Raw genomic sequence first — 25,545 nt, forward strand, 5'->3', positions numbered from 1 at the left:
TGGTCACCACCGCCATCTGGGTGATACCTACAAAGTTAGTGATTTTAGAAATGTTCATAGAGTACAACACTTTCCTAAGTACTTCTCTGTAGATTTAAAAGCCACACCTTAAAGCGAGGTGTAGTCTCGCACTCAACTCACTGCCTGGTGAATTTTCCTTAGCTTCTTGTTGCAGCCTAAGTGTGGGAATATGAGGTACAGATAAATAATGAGTGCTTTTCAGAGATGGGTCATGAGATTATACCAGGCTTTCATCAGTTTAACATGTGAAGCTACTCTGTGCTTCATTCAAGTGTAATGCTCCCTAGAGAGCATACACAAATCTGGTGCAATTCCATTTTTGAAGTCCTAAGGACAGAAAGTAATCACTTAATTGAGGAATCACAATTTTTGTTGTTTTTCTTTCTCTTCCAGGAATGCATGACTCAGAACTGAACAATGTTCACTCAAAAACTCTGTATTAGCCATCCCTCATTAAACGTTTTTTTTTTTTCCTGTGGCTTCCAGCCAAAGAGTGAATCCATTAGGTGTAATTTGGAACAACATTTTCAAATCGGGCTCTAATACTAAGCAGACGAAAGTGCAGATCGGCACGAAAAACAAGTGGAAGAGCCATGCAATTAATAGATTTGCAAATGATAGCAGAGGTTCATGCCATTCATGTGAGCAAGGTCAGAAGTGTCTTCTGAATACTCAGCATTGATAGCTGCTTATTTGTCATGAGTCAGGGCTCTTCCCTGTCACCCCCTGCGTTTCCTTGCTAGAGAAAAAGAGACTGAATAGTCACAGCAGCTGCATCTTTGGTGGCAATTTATGGAGGAACAGACTTCTTTTGGCAGGAAGCTGTGTATCAAACCTCAAATAACCCTGTGTGTGGGATTGAGTGTTTTAGCATGAAGACACGTGCACAAACTTTCAAACAGGATGGATCAATGTGACCATCCCTGTCTGGGTAAGTAAAATGAGGCAGGAAATGGCCTTTCACCTGGAGCTGATTTCTCAGAAACATTATTTTAAATGGATTATGAGCATTTTCCTTGTATTCCCTTGTGTATGCAAACTGTTACGGACCATGAGAAACCCTGAGGTAGCCAAGAAACGGAAAAACAACCCTCTGCTGTTTCTTAGCACAGCTTCTCACCGGCGAGCCCCCGTGCGGAGCCGGCGCGAGGCGGCCGCCCGCAGAGGCGGCCCCTTACCTGCTCCACCCGCCGGAGCAGCTCCTTCTTCTGCCGCTCCCACTCCCGACGATCTCTATCAAGCCTGTCCAGGAGCTCCACTTTCTCCCGATTCCAGTTCTTCTCGCTGTGCTGGATTTGCCAGCGGAGATCCATCACCACACTGTGACTCTCGGCCAGAAGCTTTTTGTGCTCCTCTCTCTCCCTTTTGAAAGCCCCCTTGGCGTCGGCGCTGAGGCCTGTCTCTCCCGAGGCATTCTCGCTCTTCCCTTCCAGCTGCCATCAAGATAAAGCTGTATAAGGATTTCTGAAGATAAAACCCATGTCTGACAAGGAATTTAAGACCTAACTCCACAAAGATAATTGCAAAATTAAGGTAATTCCTAGCTCCTAGGATCTCAACAAACCATCAAAGATGTTCAACTGACAACAAGTTTTAAAATCAGAACAGTAAAAACCACAGTCAGTCTATTTTTTCCCAGCTCTACCAGCTCATGCTCTAAGGTACAGTGCGATCTCTCTGATGGATGCATGGGTGCCAGCGGCGAGGAAACACGGAGCTGAATTCCAGCCTCAGCAGCGAGACACCCGCCAGGGCCACCACCAAGGCTCTGCTTCGCTCGCCCACTCAGGGCACTCATCTGTCCAAGAGACCTCTTGCCCAGAGCAGTTCTCACCAAAGGCCTTAGTGCACAGCTCCCCACAGCTTCCAGCAAGAGAGGGTATCACCAGGAAAAGAGATGTACTCGGATCGCACCCCATCTCTGAAGCTTCTGGTTCCTCAGTGGATTTCTAGGGTGCTCAGGCAGTTAGTTGATGCTAACTTGTCTCTCTTTTCCTTTACTCTGTGTTCAGGGGTCAGCTCTGTCAGAGCAGAACATCTGGCCCAAGGTCATGGGAAAAATTCAGGAGGGATGGGGACTCAGGAGGTCTCTCACCCAGGGCCGTCTCAGAGCAGGATGAGCTCTGGTCAGACCAGGTGGCTCTGAGCTGTGTCCGGTCGGGTCCTGACAAACCTCGGAGTGGGGAGACTGAGCAGCCTCTCTGGGAACCCTGGGCCACTGCTGGGCTGTCGACAGGGTGAAAATGGAATTATCTTGTGATAGAGAAATGAAGAATGTATCCCTGAAGCCTGACCTTTTGTTAACAGCTCAGTCCATGCAAAAGTGAGTCAGAGTGAGACACATCCCCTGGCTCTGCAGGCAAACAGGAGGGTAAGACAGCGAGGGCTCTTTCCATCTCTGAGGCCAAAGGGTGTACACAAAAAACACAGGCTGCAGGTCTGCTGGGAAACACATCCTTTAGCAGGAGAGGAGAAAAACAACTTCAAACTGTCACAGGTGGAAAATAAGTCCAACATATCTAAGTCAGGGGATTGATTCAGGAGACTACTCCATGGAAGCAGCTCCCCAAGTGGCAGGAAACTCATTGCTTAAGTATTTTAAGACTAATGAAAGAACATCCTCCACAGCTACTTGTGTTGACAGGGAGATCTCAAACACCTGCTTACTCTACCACTAATTTCTAAAGTAATGTTATTTTAAAAACACACCAAAAAATCAATTATAAAAGCACAGGCCCTTTGTTTAACTAAGTTCAAAGGGCACCATGTCTCTCTCCCTTAGTTTGTGCAGTGTAAATTTGTGGGGCAGAATTACACTGACGGCAGCTGATGAGATTCAGATGTATGATCGTGTGCACAGATCCAGTTATTGGAGACTTCACTTTTAACTATTTATACCTGCAAAATCTCCCTCAAGTCAGATCAGTAGGATCTCGATATTTCTGCCAGTATTTAACTCAGTAACTCAAGTTGTCAATAAACGAGCAAAAAGGCAGGTACCAGACTAGGAAGAGAAGAAATTACATCAGAAATGTGAAAAAAATTCAAAACAGAGCAGAAATGCTAAGATTTTAAAGAGTATTTTTTGCATTAATTAATTAGAGAGTAATGAAACATTAATCTTTTGCTCAAGTTCTCTGACCCTAGTGCTAGCAAAGTTAGTGATAAACCTGCACTGACTTCAGGGGCAGTCGAGTGCAAGGGGTGCAGACGGCTGGACAGATGAGCCTGGAGGCCATCATGAGGAGCCCTGAGAAGATTTTTCTGCCCAACAACTGCAAGTTGTAACTGAATACACACACAGAGGTATATTAAATACCTCAGTGCTGCAGGTCCATTCCTGGAGACATGGTCCCTGAGCACAGAAGCCAGCAGGCTTTGCTGTCCTCCTGCCTCTACTCCCGCACACAGGCAGCTCATGCTTCGCTCAGCAATACTTAAAAATCCTGCTGCCAAACTCACTGCTAGCTGCAGACAATGGCATCTTGCTCTTTTTGCTACATCTTCCCTCTGTGTGTCCCCAATTCCCACTTCCCCAGTTTATGGTGCTGCTGGAGTCACGGCTGGTGCTCAGCCATCCTGGCACCCATTTGCTCAGGGTTGCTTGCTCTGAGTTTACTATCCTGTGGTCCCAAAGGGTTGCCCTTTGCAAGTGTCTGCTGGGGTAACTAAACAGCTGTGACACTAAATAATTATCTGTACCAAACGTGTCACTGGGGAGCTGAGATCAGCCACAATGTAAGGGACTCTAAAATGAAGCAAATTGTATACAATTTCCTTGCACCTTAGCCTGACAGAGGATTATTTAAGACTTGTTCTTTGGGATATATGCAACTCACCTTTCAAGGGACATTAAGGCACTGCAGCCTTCCCATCTTGGAATGGGAGCCCTTAGCAGAGGCAGCATCTGGAGTGCAGGCACAACCTTGCACGTTTGCTCTCTCCTGGACCACTTGCAGTAGTAGCTATGGCTAACATGCTAAGTTGCAAACACCTCCCCATGCCTGCTATAAATTCCTGACCTGGCATGAAGCATGAAAATGTCAAAACAAACCTATAAAGCAAAAAATGCTCTGCTGTAACATATGCAATTTGTATAATTATAAAGAAAATTCCCTCTTTTTTTTTTTTCAAATCTAAAAGGTACAAAGAAGCTGAACTACATGAATATGAATACAAAGAAGTTGAAAAGCTGAACAAGCCACACTTTCTCCCTGCTTCCCCAGAACAGTGCTTTTTTTTCACTTGCCCAGCTGGAGGCTAAGCATTGCTGGGGTTCGTTATTGGCTGAGAGATACCAGATTCCCATAGTTAGGAGCAAACGCGCTACTTCTTATCTTAAAAACAATGCCTGAGGATCCTTCTGCCAGAGAAGATGGATATGCACATCTGACAGACAAGAGTTTTATTTTGTTTTTAATGACATACGCTGTGTTAAATCTTAAAGCTCCAAAGCACAAGGCAGCAGTATATGATCATCTCCAATATGCCCTGCTATTTTAGCCCAGAATTTTTTCTTTCTTTCTGTTTTTTTTTCTTTCCTACACAGAGAGTTCCAGCATCAAAAGACAAAGCCACTGTCAGCAGCCATTAGCTTGGAGGTGTCTGTCTTGAGGAAGATGCTCCAACTGACCTCCTGCTTCACAAAAAAACAGGGCAAACACCACTCGTGAAGACAGCAGCGGAGGCGAGAAAGGCCTCGATTCTCTACTGGCTTGTCAGGGCTTGGGCAGCTCTGTCCTGCCGCAGGGAGTCATTGCTCTCTTGCCATCGGTGAACAGGACAGGCTGAGAGGTCCTCTCTCCACACTGACATGAAACCTGGGCTGTTTCGAGCTGTTATCCTACATCATGGATGGCACTGAACTGCACAGACTGTCAATGTGAATGTAAGTAATGCTGGTGTTTCACACGTCATTCACTAGCTGCCCCCATGCTGATTCTGAGGCTGAGCCTGTAACAAGAATGCCCCAAATTCTGAATCGCTGCCATCGGCCTTAGCTCATTCCTACTTTGTATTTCCATTATTTCTGTTTTCTAATTTAATTTTATATTACATCTTGTTATTACGTTGCCACCAACCAATACTTGTAAATCAGTGGGACGCTCACATTGTGTGCACTATCCTATTTGATGGGCTAGTGGTGTGTACAGTATCTTTTTGCTGCTTCACTGGGGACTCGATTTCATAGTGCAGTATAAACCTCTTTGGGGGAGTCTGGCAAGAAAGTCAGTTTCATGCCTTAAATATTGATGTTTTATTCCCTTAACTTGCTTAAAGAAATAAAAAAAAAAGTAACATCCACCATTCAGCAATTACCATATATGACAAACTGCCACCAGCAGGACAGCACAAAAGTAGAGAGAGTGAAAATAGTTGGATGAAAGGAAGGGAGCAAACCTCCCTGCTCCCAGGGCGGGTATGGGAGCACGGTCTCACCAACCAAAACAGCAGCCTAGGTGTACATTGCCCATATGAACACAAAGGTGCAAGCTCTGCACTTGCAGATTTCTCAAACTAACTGTCTCTAAGTTTTGGTCTTTGTTCTCACATTTAGGTTAGGGAGAGAAAATGGCAATTGTTTTTATTTTCTTTTTCAAATGATCTGTTGACTGGGAATTCGTGTGTGCTATGACACTGCTGATCTGAAAATGAGAATCTGAATCCACTGAGGGAAAATTCTGCTAAAATTAAATCTTCTTCCATCACTGCACCTGGCCAGGAAGAGAAGTGTTCACGTCTCCACACCATGCGTCACAGCGAGTCTCCTGACAGTGCTCCCATGTTCAGTAAATCCTCCTAAATGTACCATCGTCTCAGCAGCTAATATTGTTGTTACATTTGTCTTCTGCAGAGATGTTCTACAATTATAAATCTTTCCAACAGGACCTGAACATATTATTTCTCCTTCCCCTCCCCTCTTCAATGCAGAAAACCAAAGCTTTTACGCTGTCAGCCTTGGAAATGATGCCATGTGGTTTTCTGCAGGTTTGTTTTCATTTTGCCTCAGAAACAGTGAACTGTGAACGGCAGTTTGCAACACTGCAGCACCTGGCGCCAGATTTTACAGACATGCTTTTAATAGAAACTTATGGCAGGAAGCTAGAGCTTTCTCTCCACTGCGGTACCATCCGTCACCAGTCAGTAGCCTGGACTGGCTGGTTTGCTAGGACATACTGATCTGATGCTTCGGTATTATTAAGTTACTCATTTCTTTCCTAAGCATCAAATACTGCAGTTGTTATGTGCCAAGGCACAGAGATGAGCTAATTGTGAACATGCCAACACGAAGACATTTTCTCTCCTAAAAATGCAAATGAATACAGACAGCCGCATGTCTCATTATCACAGCTGATATATTACCAGCCAACTCTTTGGAGGAATTAAAACCAGAAGAGGTTCAGATCCTTTGTCCTCACGTATATTACACAGTACCTGCTCCACGGATACTCATCCTGGGGCAACTGAAACCCAAGAGGTACTCAAAGGGCAAGGCATTGCTTAGGCACCCAGGGAGGCCTCATGACGCTTGGCTTTTAAAAGGATAACTACAGTAATCTTCCTGACTGCCACAGATTTCACAGAATCCCAGAATGGTTGAGGTTGGAAGGGACCTCTAGAGATCATCTTGTCCAACCCCCCTGCTCCAGCAGGGACACCCAGAGCACGTGGCACAGGGTGGCATCCAGGCGGGTTTGGAAGATCTCCAGGGAAGGAGACTCCACAACCTCCCTGGGCAGCCTGTGCCAGGGCTCTGTCACCCTCACAGGAAAGAAGTTCTTCCTCACATGGAAGTGGAACTTCCTGTGTTTCAACTTGTACCCATTTCCTACTCGGTTAAGTGATTCTGCCATTTCCTTACAAGTACGAGACATGGGGGGCACTACCTGCTCGAGCTGGCACTTGAGCTCGGTCATTTCCACCTCCCAGGCGGCCTTGTCCCGCGCGTACTGCTGCTGGAGGCCGTGGCGCTCGCGCTCGTCGTCCCGCAGCTCCGCACGGAACTCGTCCAGGAGGCCCTTCACGGCGCTCAGCAGCTTCCGGCTTTCGCTTGCCTGCCAGGACAGAGAAAAATAAATGTTCCATCTGTAGTAACCTTAGCTTCTAGCTTCACTTTTAGGAGGAAAAATGCCCATATGCTCACTGCATGGCAAAGAAAGCGCCTGGGTTGCCTCTCACATACGGAAACTAAAAATAGCGATACCTTCTGTGTCCACTTTCCCTTGCAAGTCCTAGTTCTGGAGCACACACGGAAGCCAAGGACTCTTAATCATCCTGAAGAAAAGACTAGGCATCTTTCTGGATTGAGGACATCTGTAATAGCTTCCCTTCCATCACTGTAATCCATACGTAGAATATAAGATCTGTCAGGCAGCTGTAAATCTCCTACAGTTATTGCTGGCCGTCAAACCTCAAAAATGTGTGAAGTTTATAGTAAGAAATAGGATTCATTTGCAATGCTTTGGCATTGTAAGACAAAGTTACTCTAAAAAAATATATTGTGGTTTTGAGCTAAGTATCTCTGCTAAGGGGCTTCACATTTCTTCTCAGTCCCATGCAGGTCCACAGAGACCAGCTTTGCAACATGTCAAAATGCCAGGCAGGAGGCTTTCCCTCTTACGGAATAGGATCAAAAAGCAAATCCTCCCCAGCATCTTGCTGAGAATGCCATGGTCACATTTAAAATATTCACTAACATTTTAAATGTTAATCGGAAGCCAAGAAAGGAGCCAAAACAGAAGTTTAGCCCACAGTTGACGTCAGATCTTGGCAAGTACTGACAGATAGGTAGGTACATTTAATCAAATCACTGTTTTTTTTTCTTAGTTTGACACTGGCATTCACTTGGCATTTACTTTCTTCAGACTCTCTAGGGACTTGCAAAACCTGTCATAGTTATATTAAATACCCAGCAAAATACTTTAAAAGTTCATGTGTTATCAATAAAAAAAAACCCAACCCTTTCCTCCAACCCTTTTTGCTGTCTTTGAATTAGGAAACAGAAATGTGCAATATGATTTATTTATCCAAAAACTCAATCAAAGATTCCCAATGAGCCTCTCAAAGATCAAGGAGTAGCTAGAGATTGTATCTGACAAGTTTTATTTTGAATAGAAAAGACTTTTAAGAAAATTACAATTGATTAGCAGGCACAGCATGAGTAGAAAAAAGGGGAAAATGCATGAAACAAATTCGGCATTTAGTCACCTGGGTCTCATGAATATGCTAGCTTCCTTGGGAACCCTAACTGAAATTATCTGGCTTCAGTTTTGCTTGATAGTCCAATTCCTTTTATTTTTCATTCATTTTTTCAAGTGTAGGTTGTCTGCAGTTCCTCTTATCTAGTATTTCATGAAGCAGTTAAGTGGGGAATTCTTTATAGCTAGGTCAGGTAAGCAGAGGTGCACAAAAAACAAAGCAAGAGTGTCTCAGAGACAGAAATTGAGGTATATATTTAGAACTTGCCTAAGCAGGGTGTCCTGGTGTGTCGCATGATAGAAGCAAAGTTGATGGATGTGCAATACCCTCAAATTTGAGACTGTCTAGCTAAAGAGTGTTGGATAGTGCCCAGCAAGGACAATAAGAACAATTTATTCTATAGCCTAATTACAAAGTAAATGTAAAAATTAGGAGAGCAAGCCAGACATACCGTGTCCTTTGTATTTTATTTTGCTTTCTTTAGAGGCAAGTTAAAAACTTCTTAATGAAAGTTAAAAACTTCTTAATGAACCCCGAAGGTTCAGGTTATTTTCCCAGCGCTGGGGCCCGCACGCTGTCGACTCGCAGCGCCTCCGGTCCAGGACAAGCTGCAGAGCTGCAGCCCCTGCGCAGAGGGTTGTGCCAGGCACGTGTGGGGTGGTAGCACCACTGCTCCTGGGAACTGCACGGGATGGGGAAAGCGGCAAAGCCAACCGAGCATCCCCCACAGGCCAAGAGGGTCCGGGGGGCTGCACCCCAGGGTGCCCTCCAAGCAAGTCCGAAGCGGGGCTTCCACCTCTGCTCCTTCACACTTCAGCTCTGTGACTCCAGACCAAAGGCTCAGAAGGATCACAGAACTTTAGAGCTCTAAAAAAGTTAATGGTTAAGCTGTACGGGATACAGTTTTGCACAGGCAAGTCAGCTGATTTCACCTGCCTACCAGATGCTTTGGCATCACTGAACCCACCTCACCAACTTCTGCTAGTCAGACATGCTGTTCCACCTTCTTCTTGAAACAAACATACAGAGATGGTCTACTTTTTCCAACCCATTTGGTTCATCAGCCCAAAAAATTGCTGAACACATAGGAAAATGGGTGCAGGTGCTCCCTGACTGACCTGAATCTGCTTGGGCTAAGGAAATGTGACGGCGTGCAACGTGACATTGTGTAAGAAACACACCCACAGAAGCAGAATTAACACCATTAACATTTAATGCCAATTAGCAGTAACCTACTATGCAGCTGCACTCCCCATTATGCACATAGATCACCTGCTTTTCAATAGGTGATGAGATTTTACAGGTTTGCACCATGAATTGGCATCCTGATATCCAGCAAAGGCCAGATTCTCCAAACAAGTCTCTTGCACAGTGATCAGAATAAAGTATCTTTGAAGATCTGTCCTTAGGATCGCAGTGGGAGCTGCTGGGTCCTGAGTGCTTCAAAATGTAACCTCACCTCCTCAGCGAACCCTTGACTCCCAGTGCCTCGGAAGTGCTTTTGTTCAGGAGCCACATTCTGTGTTTCTTGTGTGCTGCATCAAACTCTTTCTTGGGCAAAGTAATTGAAAGGCTCCACAAGGGAAAAGAGGCAGAAGAAAAATAAACCCAAGTGAAATAAAAGCAAGCTAAAGCCTCCCTTTGCTCCCGCATTCCTGTGCAAGCATTTTTAAGTTTTAGAGTGGCATCAAATTAGGTCTTATGAAGAAATAAGCCATCAACTGGGGCGGAGAGGAGTTAGGAGAACCTCCCTGCAGGTTTGCAGCCTGCTGGGGAGAGGGCACATCTTATTTCTAGAGGTGTTACATCAATGTCACTGTATGAGACAAGCACCCCAGGTACCCCCTGAGATTTTAATTAACTTGCCGATATAAGTAACATTTTTGGTGCATTCTTCTAATTCCCGCAGAGAAGTCCCTTGTGTGTGACTTGCAGCCTGAAGTTGGAGAGGTCTGTGTGATTACTATTCTGTTCTGCCAAACTGAAGAATTTTTAGAGAACAAACATGGTACTTTTGAGATGATGTGCTTGGAAATACAACATTTACATTTAGAATTTTTTTTTAGCCTTCTGATGTAAAACTGTCAAATAGCTTTTGCATAACAGTAAATCCCATAGGTATAAAATAATGATTGTTCCTGTCTTCCTGCTCCTCCCAGAGATGTTTTGCTGCGCACAGGCAGAAGAAACAGGGCATTGCCGTGATTCTCTGAATAGTCTCCCACGTAAGTAGCTGTCTCCTTAGTACCTGAAAAATCACTATAATTTAGACTGATTCACAACAGATCCAAGACAAAGAAATAGAAAACAAAAACCAAAAAAAAAAAAAAACAGTTTAGAGTCTTGTTGCACCCACAGGTCAGGTTTTATAGGCAAATGAAATACCAGTTGACAAGAAGTAGGAACTTAACATGGCAAAGCCCATTTCAGTTCCAGGACTTTGGAGTCTTTATACTAAGTAGATTCGAGCCCAGAGATGTGAGCCTCCAGCTCCAGAAATATTTGGACCTGAGAAATTGTTTGAAGCTTGGTTCTGGTTTTAATGACACACTTTCTTTCTTGGAGAATTCATTTAACAAGTTAGCCAAAATCTGGGATTGTGAGCAGTTTAGCAGAGCAATGAATTAAAAATACAAGTCTGGAGCCTAAACTCCGAGAACTGTGCATTTTCTCTCTGTATTCACAGCTCTAGGAAAAAAAGTGAAGCTGGATATTTGTGCAAATCATTTTAGAATATTTAAGTCTTAATTACTCTTCCTTTAGGCCTTTTTTTAAGCTAAGCTTTGAAAACAAATATGCAAGAAAAAAATCTAACTAGAGATTTTCTGGAGTCCCCACAGCCCTACCCGTGAGTGTATTGATTTTTAACACGTTTTCTATTGGCCAGCAGATAGGTAAACTCCTTTCTTTTCAGTCCCCCGGTCCTACAGTACCAAGGGGCACTTCGCCCTTTCTGCTCATCCAAAGGCCCCGCTCTTCCCTTCTCCCTGCTCGCTCCGTGCCCGCCAGCCGCCTCTCCGGCGCCACCAGCCCAACCTGCCTGCTTGTCCCCTGCCTGGGACCAGCCTTTCTTCCTGGCTCCTGAACCTTCCCTGTCCAGCCTCTTCTGCCACTCACCCTGGTTATCAGCAAAGGGATGGCATTAGAAACGCAAGACCATTTAATATTAAAAATAAATGTGGGTTACTTTGAGTTAGTTTTCCTTTTTTTCTGACCTAGTTATCACAGCGGCTCTTAGACTATCGCAAGATTTCCTTCCTCATGTGGAACGAAGCTTAAACATTTAAACACTTTTAAGTGCTGATGCTTTTCATCTTGGAGTTTGCCAGGCAGAAACAGCAGCTCTGGGCTCTCCTTGGGCAGGTGCAGTCTTGATAGACTTCCCCCTGTTACAGCACTCACCTGAAAAGCCCCATATACAGCTTTTATTCCTGACTGAGAGCTTAAGGAACCTGCACAAGACCCCAAGGAACCTGCACAAGACCCCAAAGATCCTTTTTTTTTTTTTTTTAATCACAGGATAAGTCACTGACAAGTCAGTAGGAGAAGGTGAACACTGCTGAGATCCCTGTCTTCAGGACGTGCTCTGCATCTGCTCTTTGCAGAGCAGAGATTGCACAAGCAGATGTGTTTTGCTCAGTTAACGGACAAATTAACCAGTGAGTTTTCAGGATCATATGTGAATTAAGCGGATAATTTTACAGAAGAAAGTCTGTCATGGGTGTAGATCAAGGACCAGCTTCTGTGACCTTGGTGAGAACCTCATGGAGGAGGTTGGCAGGGCCACAGTGAGATGGGCAGATGAGTCAAATCCCACTAAAGCATCGGAGGTCAGTGCTTGGTTCTGGGAAAGCCTTGAGCCTCCATCCCAGCCCTTTGTCACAGAAGACATCGATGCCCTGAGTTTATCCCAGGATCAGAATTAACCTACACTGAGGCTCCCTATTTCTGTGTCACAGGGTAGGATTATAATCCTTCCTCCCCATTAATAGCTACCATCCAAGTAGCACCAAAAACCCTGTTCAACCCATTCAAGCACACGCCTGTGAATAAATACAGTGCTTGTGGGAAGACTCAGTGCACTGTAAAATACAGTAAACAGGTGAAACAAGTAATAATGCTTGAAATGAAGAATGCTGAGCAAAGTTGCTCACTTGCAGTGTTGAAATAACACTTTTTCACAGTTGGAAGGTAGGAAACCTCTTTTACCTTCACAAATCCATCTGGGTGTTGTGCACTGTTTAATATAAAATATTTCTTCTATCAACAGGGGTCTGTTTCTGTACCTCATTTCTTTAAGTGAGATTAGCTGGAAATGCTGTCTTAGAACATCATGCAAGCTATTAAAAATGAATCACATTCAATCCTACTAACCATTTTTGCCACTTAAATTGAGATTAGTCTCCAAGCAATGATTATTTTAAATAAGATATATTTTATTTGCATGTTCTTGGTCATTTTAAGGGATATATATGGAAAATATACGACAAAGGTTGTACTGAGATGGTATATTGCTTCATATTTATTATACACAGATTAAATCAGTCTACAGAGTGAATGCCACAAAATGAAATGCTCGGGAGCATCTCTTCCACAGCCTTCTTCAACCTCTACCAGAAAGGAGCTTGCTGAGAGGAAAACAGTGATGGGTCTAGGATTGACAAAGATGTTCCTGAAAGCAAAGTTGTCTGACCTCCACCAGCATTAGTAGCACTATACCCTTTCCAAATGCTAAACTAATCAAATGTTGGGAGCAATGCTACCTTGGGAACAAACGTCATCTGAAATCGCAGCTAGGGGTGGAATCATCAGCTAGTACTATTAAAAAGGAAAGCTCAAGAGTACATGAGCTGAAAGCAGGCTAGGAACTGGCAGAGTGCTCTTTTTCTCTACTGTTTTGCATTCAAAGACGAATTCTAACTGAATAGAGAGGTAGTTTGCAAGAGAGCCTCTCTATCTCCCAGCACCAGCCTAACTTTACTCTAGGATGGAGACTTACTGTTGCCTACACAGGCAATATGTAAACTGCACAGTCCTGAGAACTGGGGGAATTGAGAGAGAATTTAAGGAGAGGAAGGGATATGCGGAGACACAACCCACACTAACCCCAGAGCCTGCAGCAAGGCCAGCAGCGTAACGTGGTTGTGGAAAACGTTTGCTAAAGAAGGGGCTCCAAGGCAGGGGCCTGCACAGAGACTAAACATAAGGCATAAGGATACAAGAACTTTTTCACTGAATATGTTATTTTCTCAGATTTTTTGCTGCTACGTCCATTTGTAAATAGTTCTAAATAATGAGATGCTGTCATTTGAACATTTTCCATTTTAAAAATATAAGAAGATGCATCAAAAGGGCTATGTTAGAAGCCTGGATTTTCCTCTTTGAAAGTTTGTTATTACTGTCGTTATTAGGATTGTTGGTATATTCAACGCACAAAGCTTTGAATTCACTAGGCATATTCAGTGCACACAACAATGCACCAAACACTGAAAAATTCAGCACAAAGATGTGTGACAGTGATCAGCACCATATTTCATATCCGTGGAGTCTTAGTTTTACTCACTTAGAGATATTAGAAATTATGAAAATTTGGTTGAGCCTTTAAACAGGACACAAGGTACCGTGTGAAGAAATGTCAGTGAAACTATAAAATAAATCAGAATATAACTATGTGTTCTGTTGGTGTGTGTGCCTTCAGTCTTTCAGCAAAACACCCATGTTTTGGAGGGTTGGGTAGTTCACCACACATTTCAAAAACTGTTGAGTGAATGAAACAAGAAACCATGAGGAAAAGAATACACAGTTACTCAGTTAAAGATAAACCTCTTCACAAGACATGTGCAGAAAAGAAATGGCTAAAGCTGTGCAGCTATAGTGTATAAATGATGAAAACTAAAAAATGGGTAATAGTTCAGTTTATTCAGTCCAACTGTAATATGTCCTACCTGTGAATTTCATACTGTTTTGTATTAAATTTTACCATGCTTAGGAGTTTTTGCAGCCTTTGAAAAAATATATGTAGCGTGGTGGTGAAATCAAACTTCTGTCTTGCATGCTTTTATTGAGTGTTGAGTGTTGAGTTCTCTGCACATTGCTCTGACACACAGAGACAGGGTGGAGAAGACACCAGGGAAAACTCAGCATGATTTGCCCTTAGGTATTTGAAAATGAGGCCCAGTGACAGGAAGGAACTTTTGCACTGTTTTCCCATCATCTCTAAAGGAATCATTAAATACATGTGCTCATTTCTTAAATTATTTAAAGGAAGTAAAATCACCTCTTTTTGCTAGAAGCTGGACAGGAGAATACAATAGATATGCAGAGGCAAGAGAAGTGTGTAAATTCTGCAAACCATCACACACTGATAGATGTTTCTGGGCAAACGGCCACAAGAGGAAATAGGATTTTTCCCTGAGATCATCTGCCAACAGGAGAACAGTAATCACGTGGCTCCTGATTAAATATAAATCTAATGGACGAAATCCATTGCAACTGCTGTGTTGCTAGAGCTGTTGTTATGAACATGATTCCAGGTGATTTAGCACAGCAGCAGCAGAATATGCATCCCCTGGAAAATCCACACTTTCCATTCCCAGGACATGACATACAAGTGCCTTCTGGTACGGTACCTGCTTCTGCTGCTGCAGTAACTCTGCAGTCTGCAGCTGTGGCCCGTGATCAGTGCTCTCCACAGTGGGACGCTGAGAATAATCTGCCAGTGCAAAAACAACATCCTCTTCCTCCTCCTCTCGCTCTGCATCCTCCGCCTTTTGCTCAGATGGAAGGCCAAATTCAGGGAGGGCCTCAAGAGGCTCGATCTGAAATGCACAAGATGGGACAAATCAACAGTCTTCCTACATTTACCATGGAGGAACAGAAATCTCCTGAAGGACTAAGGGAAAGGACTATTTTCTCTTTCTGGCAGGGTATAGTGGCTGCTTCCATTCTGTAGGTTACTGGGGACAGTCTTCCATACGGCCGCTGAGCAATACCAGCTAACTTGCTGCACATGAGAACACGGTGCTATGCAGGCCTGCAAAACAGGAGAGCTGCCTGTTGTAGCCGTGTGGTTGAGAAGAGGGATGCACAAGCACCACGCAGTGTGAGAGTCATCATGCAATGAAAACCTACAGAAGACAATGGTGGTACTGTAGGACGAAGATATGGAGATCAGGAGGGGCCTGAATCCACCACTTCATTTTCTCTGTTGAGTTAATGAAAACTCATGACAACAGTAATGACAGGAGAGGGACTGACTGTAAATGAACCAGTCAAAAAACCCAAGTAGTGAAAAATGGAAGCTATTTAGATAGAAGATGATAGAAGATGAGTTAGTACACAAAAAAGCAAATCAGTATTTCTGAAGTAAAGTAGAAGCAAATTATTTCTAAACAGCTACTCATCTTTCTGACTCATATTTCCACATCTGTTAAAGGTACGGATGTTCATCCATCCTCTATTTGGCATGCAAAACATTGGAGTATTCTACCTAACCATATTCTTAGCAGACGTGAAAGATTTCTTGTTCTGCCAAATGTAGAAAATGCAAACACTGGAAAACATTGGGTACATAAATACCAGAAATAGTGGGAAAAAAAATCCAACATGAGTGTTTGATGAGATGGTTTTAAAATTGCATGAGCCTGCAAGATCCCTCTGCCCTTCACAAGGATTTTGGACAAAATGTCTGAATGGGCAAATATACTTTTCTATCTAGGATTTCTTTGGATAAGATTTCCAAAGCAATTGTTAATTCTGGCTCTGCAGCCTGACATAGCTCAGCAGCACCTTTTCTCACAGTACATTTCTGGAAATCACATCCCTGTTAATCATGCCAGCTTGGGGATTCCAGGTTGCTATGTACTTATGAAATTCCTGATCTTAATTTAGTTGCTGCTTGGAAAATCACCATGATGACTCCCGGTGTATTGCTGCTGACGGTGATAGACGTGTGCATGCAGAGAAGGAACAAACAAGAATGAATCACTGTAAGTTCCCACAAGAAGCTGTGTAGTTCTCCTGCCAACATGAAAACAGAGCTTCCCTCCATCTGTATTGCTGAAGGCTCTGTAAGGAATACACTGTACACTCACTTGAGAAAAATGACAGCACTCAAGTCATCTAAACCAATTCCACTCCATCAGCTCACTAATGCATTTTTTTCTTTCCAAAAATTACTCAGGAGTCATATCTCAGAGGCCTAATTAAATCTTCATTTACTATGAGAGGATTTTTCAGGACCAGATGTTTGTACTAGCCAAGGGTTTCGATTCAAAGATAAGTGATCTGTAACATAAAGATATCATACAGAATCCCCTTTAGTACAAGCCAACCTAATAAAAGGCTTCATGGTTTACTTTCAACCTCTTAAAGCCCATACCTAATCACAAAGCTGCTGCTGCCACATCATATTTAAAGCTTGTCTTAAAGAAGGGGCATCCCAGTGTCCATGCCCCCAGTGGCAGTGCTGGAAAGCCCTTCCCCCTTGCGATTTAACTGGGTTATCACTGTGGTCCAGTTACCTCGAGTACGTCCTCCCCTTCCTCCTCCATCCGCTTGCCTTGCCGCCAGTGCTTCAGCAGCCACTTCAGCTTCACGTACAGCAGGAAGGTGTCCTGCTTGAAGTGCCTCAGCTCTTGGTGCAGCAGGCTCTTCTCCTGGCTCCAGGTCTTCTCTTCCAGCTTGTTCTGCAAAGTCAAGCTCTGCACTTCCAAGTCTTTCCTCCGCAGGGTCTGCATATGCTCCTCCTCCAGCTTTAATGGAACCACAGACACAATGTCAACAAGGTCCTCTCCTAGGGGTCTCCAACACTCGTACTAAGTTGAGTGAGACACACTGAAATCTCTAGTTTGTACTGAAATCTCTAGTTTGACTTTGGCAAGGGTTGAGGAAACCAGAGGACCACGGGTGATAAATGTGGCTTAGATAACCCCATCCTAGTAGCCTGCTGTGGAAGAGGCCTGTTTGCTGTTTGGAAGAGGCACTCTGAAGATGCACATGTAGACATTTTTCAGCCCTTGTGCTTTCCTCCCTGTCTTGACTGTGTCCCTGCAGTACGCTCCCAGCACAGCCTAAACTGTCTCCTGCTCCTTCTGGAAGGGCAACACTTCCCAAGGAACCACATCCAGCATCTCAGACCTGACTACGAGACCCTCCTTTCCCACCATCCATCCTCCTGGCACCTGGGCAGCTCACGACAAACACTTTCTCATTCTGCTCTGACTAGGCAAGGGATGCTCGCAGGAACGGAGCAGATAACAACAGGCTGCAACTCTGCCTTCACCAGATTGGAGCTGCAGTACTAGAAGTACCAGGAAAAGCTCATAGCCTGAAGTCCAAGTGTAATTACACCTGTTTCGACACAAGCCCGCCTAAAATACTGTTCTTCAAAGGTGACTTCTCCCTCAGCATGTCAAAACCAAGGAACAGCATGGCTCTGGCCAGGAACACCTAGACAAGCTAGCTGTACAACATCTCACATGCTACCTGAAGAGACAAAGCTGTAGTTCATATTGATAAAGAAAAGCACACAGAAAAGGAGTATAGAGCCACTCATTTCCAAATGACAATTTTTACTATTTTCCATTCTGTTGTATTAATTCACCTATATAGAAAAACAGTCCCTCTCACTCTCTCTCTGCTTACCAGCTCCACAGATATAATCTATGAAAGCCATAGTAAATTAACAACCACAATGGTTTACACCATAGGAACATACCCTGGCATGAAGAACATGCACATAGTTATGAAGAATGCTTCTGAAATCCTTCTTCGGGGGATAGGAAGACAGCCCCATCAGCAAATACTATAATAAATATAAGCTTGATTTTTCACAGCAAAATTCAGATGCTTAGGAGACAACTGCTTCTTCCATGCTAGATACTTTACTAATGACTGTGTTGCCTTTAAATTATGCTCTGGCATAATGTAAAGTTTCAACATATATGCTAACATTTCTTTAAAAGTGAATGCATCTTTAACATTAACCGAAACAATTTGGAAGATTTTAGAAGAAAAAATATTTTGATTTTGTTATATAATTTCATTATAATAAATAATCCTTTAAGTAAGTATAAAAACTTGTAAATATATTCCTGATTAAATCAGAATTATTTACAATACTTACTTGCTTAAGTGGGTTTATAATGCATCTTAAAAGTAATCTGAAACAAAATTAGATATAACGGTCCCTAAAACATACACACAGCTTCTGATAACACTCGTGAGGATTGTATACCACTAGCATGCATTAATTAAATGCCCTTAAATATTGCCATAAATGAAATAGTAAAAAGGAGATTTTTATAAATTTAATCTTCACAGCAAGACACAAACAGATCTGGTGTTGATACAGATTCCTACACCAAACAAAGTTATGGTTAAATACAGCAAAGATCTATGAGTCATTTCCACCAGAAATCCTGGAAGATGATAAAAAAAGGAGTAATATCAAACAGGATGGGCATAATCTGGAAAAAATGAAGAATCCAGAAGACGCTTTCATTCTTCATTTTCTACTGTTTTAAGTGTGAATATTTAGCTTTGATTCTGCTGCATTTTTTATTGTTTTACAAGTTATTATGGTCTAAGTCACAGTGGCCACAAATGCTTGCAGAAGTCCCTCGTGGAGGTAACTTCAGAGGGTATTATGCTATTGCAGAATAAAAGAATTTTAAGAGGCAGGCACAGCTTTCAAAAAGCATTCAAGACAGCTAGGAAGGAAATCAATTTACTGGTTGCCTTCAAAAACCTCCCAGGAAAGCTCCTATGGAGATCAACTGGAAATTAAAACTATTTATGACAGAGAATGGAGAAATACCACTTGGGCATAATGCGATTAGCTGACACAAGGATACATGTTTTACACCATGCAACAGTTATGCTAAATTTGGTTTATGAAGTAAATTTTAAAAGAAAACTTCAGTAAAGTGCTAAACAGCCTGCAAAAATTGGCAACAGATTTTTCTGCTCCAGAGTTATTGACTAATGTTCCAGCCTTGAAGAAAGCCAGGGGAGCACATGTAACAAAATAGGATTTCTTCACTGTTTATGAGCAAGAGGAATGGAAACATGGGGTACTGAGAAATACAGAATGACTTGATTTGCATCTCACTCGAGAGAGAGTAGCAGCTCCTCTGACTTGAGAGTAGTGTTGGGTTTTCTTTGGATTAGGAAGGGGCAGAAGTGTCAGAACTGCTCCCAGAGAGCACAGCTCTTCCCAAGCTCACAGAGGGCTGACAAAACTCCTACTGCAATATTTCACGGTTTCCCCTTCCACTTATCTGCTTGTCTTACACTGGAGGTCTCTGATGGAAAATGTCCCTTAGAGCTTGATTTTTCCCTGCTCAGTACCTACCAGGGTTGGAAAATTTTAGGAGCTACCCTGGCAACTCAATGGAATGGCCTCTTTCTCATATGGTTTACATAGATAAGAGGACAAAGTCACTCCCTAATGAATGGAGAAGCCACAATGAAAGTAGTAGAACTATTTTCAGTTGAGATTTTACTAACTCCCAGATTCTTCATTTACTCAGATGAGCTCAAAACCCAGGTCTTTTAGGACACGAGTTCCCGCATTTCTGACACACAAGGTTATGGTTCACACACTATGGCCATGCGTGTCTCACAGCAGCTGGGTCGTTTATTTACCTGAATGATCCTTTCTGTAAACTTTTCTTGCTCCTCTCGGTGAAGTCTCGTCTCCTGCTCAAGTTGAGCCTGAAGCTCCTGTATCGATACACTCTGTACAGGTAAAACATGGGAATCCCTGAGCTGATCAGCAGGACAAAGGATAGGTTTAGTGGAAAGTGTGTTTTGGCGGTTAAAAAAGAAAGGCAGGACAGACATCTGCATAGTTTACAGTTATCAACAGTTCAAACCAAAGCACAGCGTGCAAATAAACAGCAATGCCCTAAATTTGTGTGGGAATTTCCCGTGTGACTTCGTCCAAAAGCTAAAGCCATGATGCTCATGTTACATGCTGCGTATTCCCTTCAGGCCTCTGCTCTAGAACTGCACTTTGCTGAGTAGCTGAGACAGCTTCAGCATGAATAAAGTTTGACAGATTAGTTCCTAGTTCCAGGATTCTGTATTTGGTGGTATATTTTTTTTATGATAATCAAAACTATAAAATTTTAACATCCCTGCAGAAGATGTATGTAGGGTATATATATAGTGCACCCAGTTATGTACTCATTTGCAATACTACTGGTTAGACAGGTAATTGGTTATGAAACCAATCAGACATAAAAAGTCTCTTTCTTCAAATACAGCACAGCTCTCTGCACAAGTCAACTTTATTCTGCAATTCCCACTCAAAACAACTACTCTACAAATGTCATGGGGACCACCTATGTGCAGAAACAGATCTCATGAAAGGTATTGACTTTGAATCCCAACCCTACCGACTCACCTGGCATCTACCCATACCTTTCATGCACCTCCCCTTCCTGGTGCACCCTATTTTAATCTTTGTACTTTCAGCTTCCATTTTGTATAGGTTTGCCATTCCTTCCACTTTGCTGCTGAATGTTACTTAATTAAAATACAAACGCCCAGGAAGGCAAAGCGACAGCCCCCATCATTTATTTGATGTTAATTAATCCTGTGGCATCTAGACTCCTGGTCAGCACTTTCTGTGGCCTTCATTCTGTGCTGCCGCATTGCTGCTAAGATTGATGAGTGTGTGCACATGGGGTGCTCAGCCAGACTTATCTTCGCATGTACCAGCAGTGGGACCCCCAGAAAATGCTATCTTACCCAATTGCTACTCCTCAGAGTAAAGATGCATCTAAAGACAGTGTCGCCTCAGGCTTCAAAGCGCGCATGGTCCCCAACTCCCTGCTGGCCATGCTCCAACCTCAGCAGCTGTGAGGACTTAATGCAGGTCTCATGGACTGCCCCACCACGTCCCCTGAGGCACTGTCACGGTGCCTTCCCTTTCCCTGTGTGCTCCTCCTGTGCCCAAGAACAAAACCGGGCAGCCCTGAAGGGGCATTTCTGGCTATTCAGAGTCTTTGGCACTGGACCAGACCCTCCTCTCCTCTTCCAGGGCAGAAGAGATAGGGTGCATGGCTGCTTGTCAGCAGGCACCCACAGCACGTTCACTTTCTAGGCCCCCAAAGCTCCTTCTTCATTCACATATTGCCTTGTGCACGTGTCTGTTTCGTACCTGAAAAAGTGACAGTTCTGGCCCTCCAAAATGTTCACTGAAGGTGACCAAGAGTGAGTTATCACATCATCTGTCTGATCGATTTGTCTGGGGTATCAGTGTGTCTGCAGGCTTTTTTTTTATTATTATTATTATACAAGGTCAAAATTTAGTCTCACAAATAATTTGGAAAGAATGGTCGATGATGGGATCTGCCCAGTTTGTCCAGACTAGTTAATTCAAGGAAAATCTACTTAATTCAAGTGTAATTTCAAAAATGTGCGTTCTTTTCTTTATAGGTTCAAAATCAGAACCATGTGAAGTCAACCTGATCAAAACAGTTTCAACATGGAACTGAATAATTTAAGCTCACGTACCGCAAAGAATGGAAACAGCATAATTTATGTTAAAATGAGTACGTTTTTAAAAAATATAAAGGAAGCATGTGTTATCTTAATAAAAACTCTCTTTACAGTCACATTATTACACATTTAGGTAGTTAGAAATAATGTTAGTCTTGGGATTCCTGAAATTGGAAGCTGAATCATAGCAGCAAAAAGACCTAGCAGAAAAGGTTTGGGTTTTTCACTATTCACTTCCAACATCTGTTTTCCAATGAACAGTGATTTGCTAGAAGATCAGTTGTTCTAAAGTGGAACATAGTTCTACATTAATGTAATGGAGTTACAGATGTACTGAGAATGCATTATATCCGTGAAATACAGACAAGAAAACAATGTTCTCAAACAACTTCTTGATAAAATTGCAGTCCAAGCAAAGCCAGGTTTTAGGAAACTTAGGTGCTTGGATTACGTAATAACTGCTGGAATTACTAGTAAGAGATTAAGACAGATACAACATTACAAAAGCTCTAAACAATGCAAATCTTTTTACCATTGTCTTGCCTATTTATGGAGGAAAGGTCTCCACAAGCAGCAAAGTAAACGTGTTAAAAAGCAGTTGATGTACGAATGCAGAGCTGCAGCACACCTCCTCCCGCCCAGTGCAACCTCAGCATGCTCCACAGCCTGTGATTTCATACAGCATAGTTTCTGTTAGAAGGCATTGGAGGCAACAGTACTCAAACCAAGGGAGATGAGGCTGCTTAAGGGCCTAAGAGATTATTGCTAAATGGCTGGACCTTAAATGAGGCACGTGTAGAGTTTAGCATGCTGAGACTGTACACGTAGGCTAGGCACATGTCTGCGCTCCCGTTTGGAAATCAGGCCCCTAAGGCATAGCCGGCCTGGTGAGCCCGCGCCACAGCGGTGGTTGTGCTCTGGCAAGCAGCACTGTTGCCACACTGACACAGTAACTGACACCCTGTTAACCCCCATTCTTGGCTCGTCTCCTTTTTCCTTCTTGGTGAACGTGCGGCAAGAGGAATCACCGCGCACGGCCCCCGCTCAGGAGGGCTCGCAGAGGGCAAGGCCCGGCGCCGCACACCGACCCCATGGACACGGACACGGGCGCTGCGGGAGGACAGGCAGACACAACACCACAGCCGCTCCGCCACAGCGCTGCAGGAACAACCACTCCGCATCTGCAGCGGGGCAACTACCACAGCTTTCCGTGAATCATTTCCAACGCCACTTCCAGCCTCACCGGCCAGCACCAAACGCTCCTCCCGAGCCCTTTCCCTCTCACCTGCCTTCGCCCCACAACAAGCTAATCCACGCTGGTGCCTTTCCCTCAAGAGGATAATGCAGAGAAAAGTCACCCACCCCATGAGGCTTCACTACCCTTTTCTCCTTGCACCTCTGCCCCCTCTCCACCTGGCTACTTCTCTGTTTCTGCAATGACTCATTTTACATGAGCACCAGGCACCGCAAGATGTGGCTGAGCTTTATTTGCTCGTTTTCTCCACTTGAGCATAGCTAATTTAAACCTCACTTTGCCTGGAAACCTAATCATTTTATGGGCAACAACTGTGAACAGCAAATTTCATCAAATCACTGTATTTATTCTTTCTTTCAAGAGGGGTGGAGCAAAAATAAGGCCTGAGGAGGCAGGGTGGAAAGACAGACTCCAGCATCTCTGTGCGATTCCACAGAAGTGAAACACTAAACATTTTATACCACTAGTCTAACACCATAATTATAATGCTTTACTATTTTGACCTCATCTAAGCAGTCTAAAGCTATTTTTTTTAAGCTTGACAGCTGACTATTGCAAAAATAGAATAACCCAGACTAAAGAGGAACTTCCAGTGCCTTTTATATTGCTTTCTTACACTTTACTCCAAGGAAAAATAAATAAATAAATAAATACATCGCCTCATTATATGGATAGCATATGGTGTCCCACTGAGTCAGTTCGAAGTTGGATATTCAGATTTACATCATAATGGCTCTTTCAAGCCATTATACTGTCAACCTTTATGGAACCTTGCATAGCAGGAAAGAATACGATTCATCAAAGTAAATTATTCTTGCTGCCTCTAATCTCGGTGGGAAGGAAGACTGTCAGCACCAGTTTGTCTTCCCTCTTCCCACAGTTTTGCACTGTAGGTGTAGTGGACATTAGGAGATGCAACTTCTTACGGGGTGCCCAGTTTTGTTCAGAATTAAGGAAACCTGCAGTATATAAAACATTCACTGTTCCCTTTCTGGAGAGAGAAAATATTACATCAATGCAAAAGGAAAGGATGTGCAAATTTTCTGCACATGGCTTGGAGCTGCCGCAAAAGCCATCCTGCTGAAAAGCTCTCAAGTGGAAAAACTGCACAGAAGAAACACAGACACTCTAAAATCAGCTTCAACTAAAGCAGTCAGACGACAGACTGGAATCTCCCCAACACGTCCAAATGGAAACACATACAAGATTCGATACAGATTCAAAGCAGGTGACAAAAGGACTTACCTAACTTGGACATCACGGTATCTGGTTGTTCCACATTTAACCCAGAAATTAATTTACAGTAATAGAGCTGCATTACATTTGTTATGGGCAGAGTAAGTACGAAAAATAGATAAACAACTTGTTCATGGTCTACAGGAAATTACTCTTCCTCGTGAGCTCTAGCTGCCTACTTTTGACTAGACTGTATGGCGAACTTTAAGACATGCTCTCACCTTCCTCAGCCTATCTGCTTTTATTTTAATTCTCTAGTGACAACTTGTTCCCTTTAAGTTACTTCAGCAATTCCAGCATGTTTACTTTCCACAGCATGGGAGTGATGGAGATTTTGTGGTGTTTCTGTCCACAAAAATAGATGTGCAAATGTTTAAAAGCTGTGTGTGAAAATAATCACATTATCCAAATTTGAAATGCATGGATGAAGATATGTGCCTTGGGTGATACATGCTTATTCAGGTAAGGACAGAAGCAATACCCTGTGACTGAACAACCAGAACTAAGCAATACAGCTAGATTTTAGGACATCTGGTATCAAACACTGCAATAATCTGTGCTTGGTTGTCTGAAAGAGTAAAATTTTTCTTCTCCAGAATGGCTACTGTCCCTCAATAAACAGGAGGAAATTGCAGCCTGCTTTAAAGAAGATTTTTTAACAGATATTGTATTAGTAAAAAGGATAAAATTCACCAGATGAAAAATTATTTACCAGTTTTCCACTGGTTTCCACTTGTTGCCATAGTAATCCGCTCCGTGCCGAGCGTTTGCTCCATAAAACATTGTGATACCTTTTCTAGCTCCTCCATGTCCTTTAGTTATGGCAGTTCTTGCTTGCTTATTCACTTTTTCTTTGGATGGTAAAGACGGCTCTCTCCCTCCCTGCCCAGCCCAGCTCTGCTGAAATCATGAATAATGTATTGACCATCCACCCCAACGGGCTCCAGCCTCAGCTCAATGGCTTGTTTCAGCCACAAAACAAAGCCTTGCTCTTAGGGCAATTTCAAGATAAAATTTCCCTTGGACTGTGACTCTGACCCACCTCTTTAACATGCAAATGCATTCTAATAATACTGTTGCACTAACAACTGCAGTGCAAAGAGCAAACAAACGCAGATGTTTACAGTTAGGCTACAGGGTAGTTTCAAGCACAAGTCAGCCTGCATTTATTGTATTTAATCAAACAATTAGGCTCCTGCGATGCTCATTTTAAAAACAGGGAGGAGGGGAAATGGCTGAATGGAAACTGCTCAGCACTGCTTGGGAAACTTTGCGTTTGAAATTCAGCTTGGGAGAAAATGTACTAAGAAAAAAATAGTTTT

At 43.2% G+C, this 25,545-nt stretch overlaps 1 protein-coding gene across 2 annotated transcripts in view; it reads right to left on the minus strand.

Annotated features, from left to right (window-relative positions):
* MTCL1 (microtubule crosslinking factor 1) overlaps positions 1–25,545 on the minus strand; it is a 96,745-nt gene that overhangs the window by 14,095 nt on the left and 57,105 nt on the right. For both annotated transcript variants that reach the window (XM_088524068.1, XM_088524067.1), the window contains 5 exons: positions 19,870–19,992; positions 16,743–16,973; positions 14,850–15,038; positions 6,909–7,076; positions 1,200–1,454 (listed from right to left, as the gene is read on the minus strand). In XM_088524068.1, the coding sequence (XP_088380194.1) occupies positions 1,200–1,454; positions 6,909–7,076; positions 14,850–15,038; positions 16,743–16,973; positions 19,870–19,992 (966 nt within the window). The remainder of the gene's footprint in view (positions 1–1,199; positions 1,455–6,908; positions 7,077–14,849; positions 15,039–16,742; positions 16,974–19,869; positions 19,993–25,545) is intronic.

The sequence above is a fragment of the Tinamus guttatus genome, unplaced genomic scaffold, assembly GCF_059628265.1.
Source record: "Tinamus guttatus ecotype Peru unplaced genomic scaffold, ASM5962826v1 Tinamus_guttatus_pri_ptg000203l, whole genome shotgun sequence".
In the NCBI taxonomy this organism is placed as follows: domain Eukaryota; kingdom Metazoa; phylum Chordata; class Aves; order Tinamiformes; family Tinamidae; genus Tinamus; species Tinamus guttatus.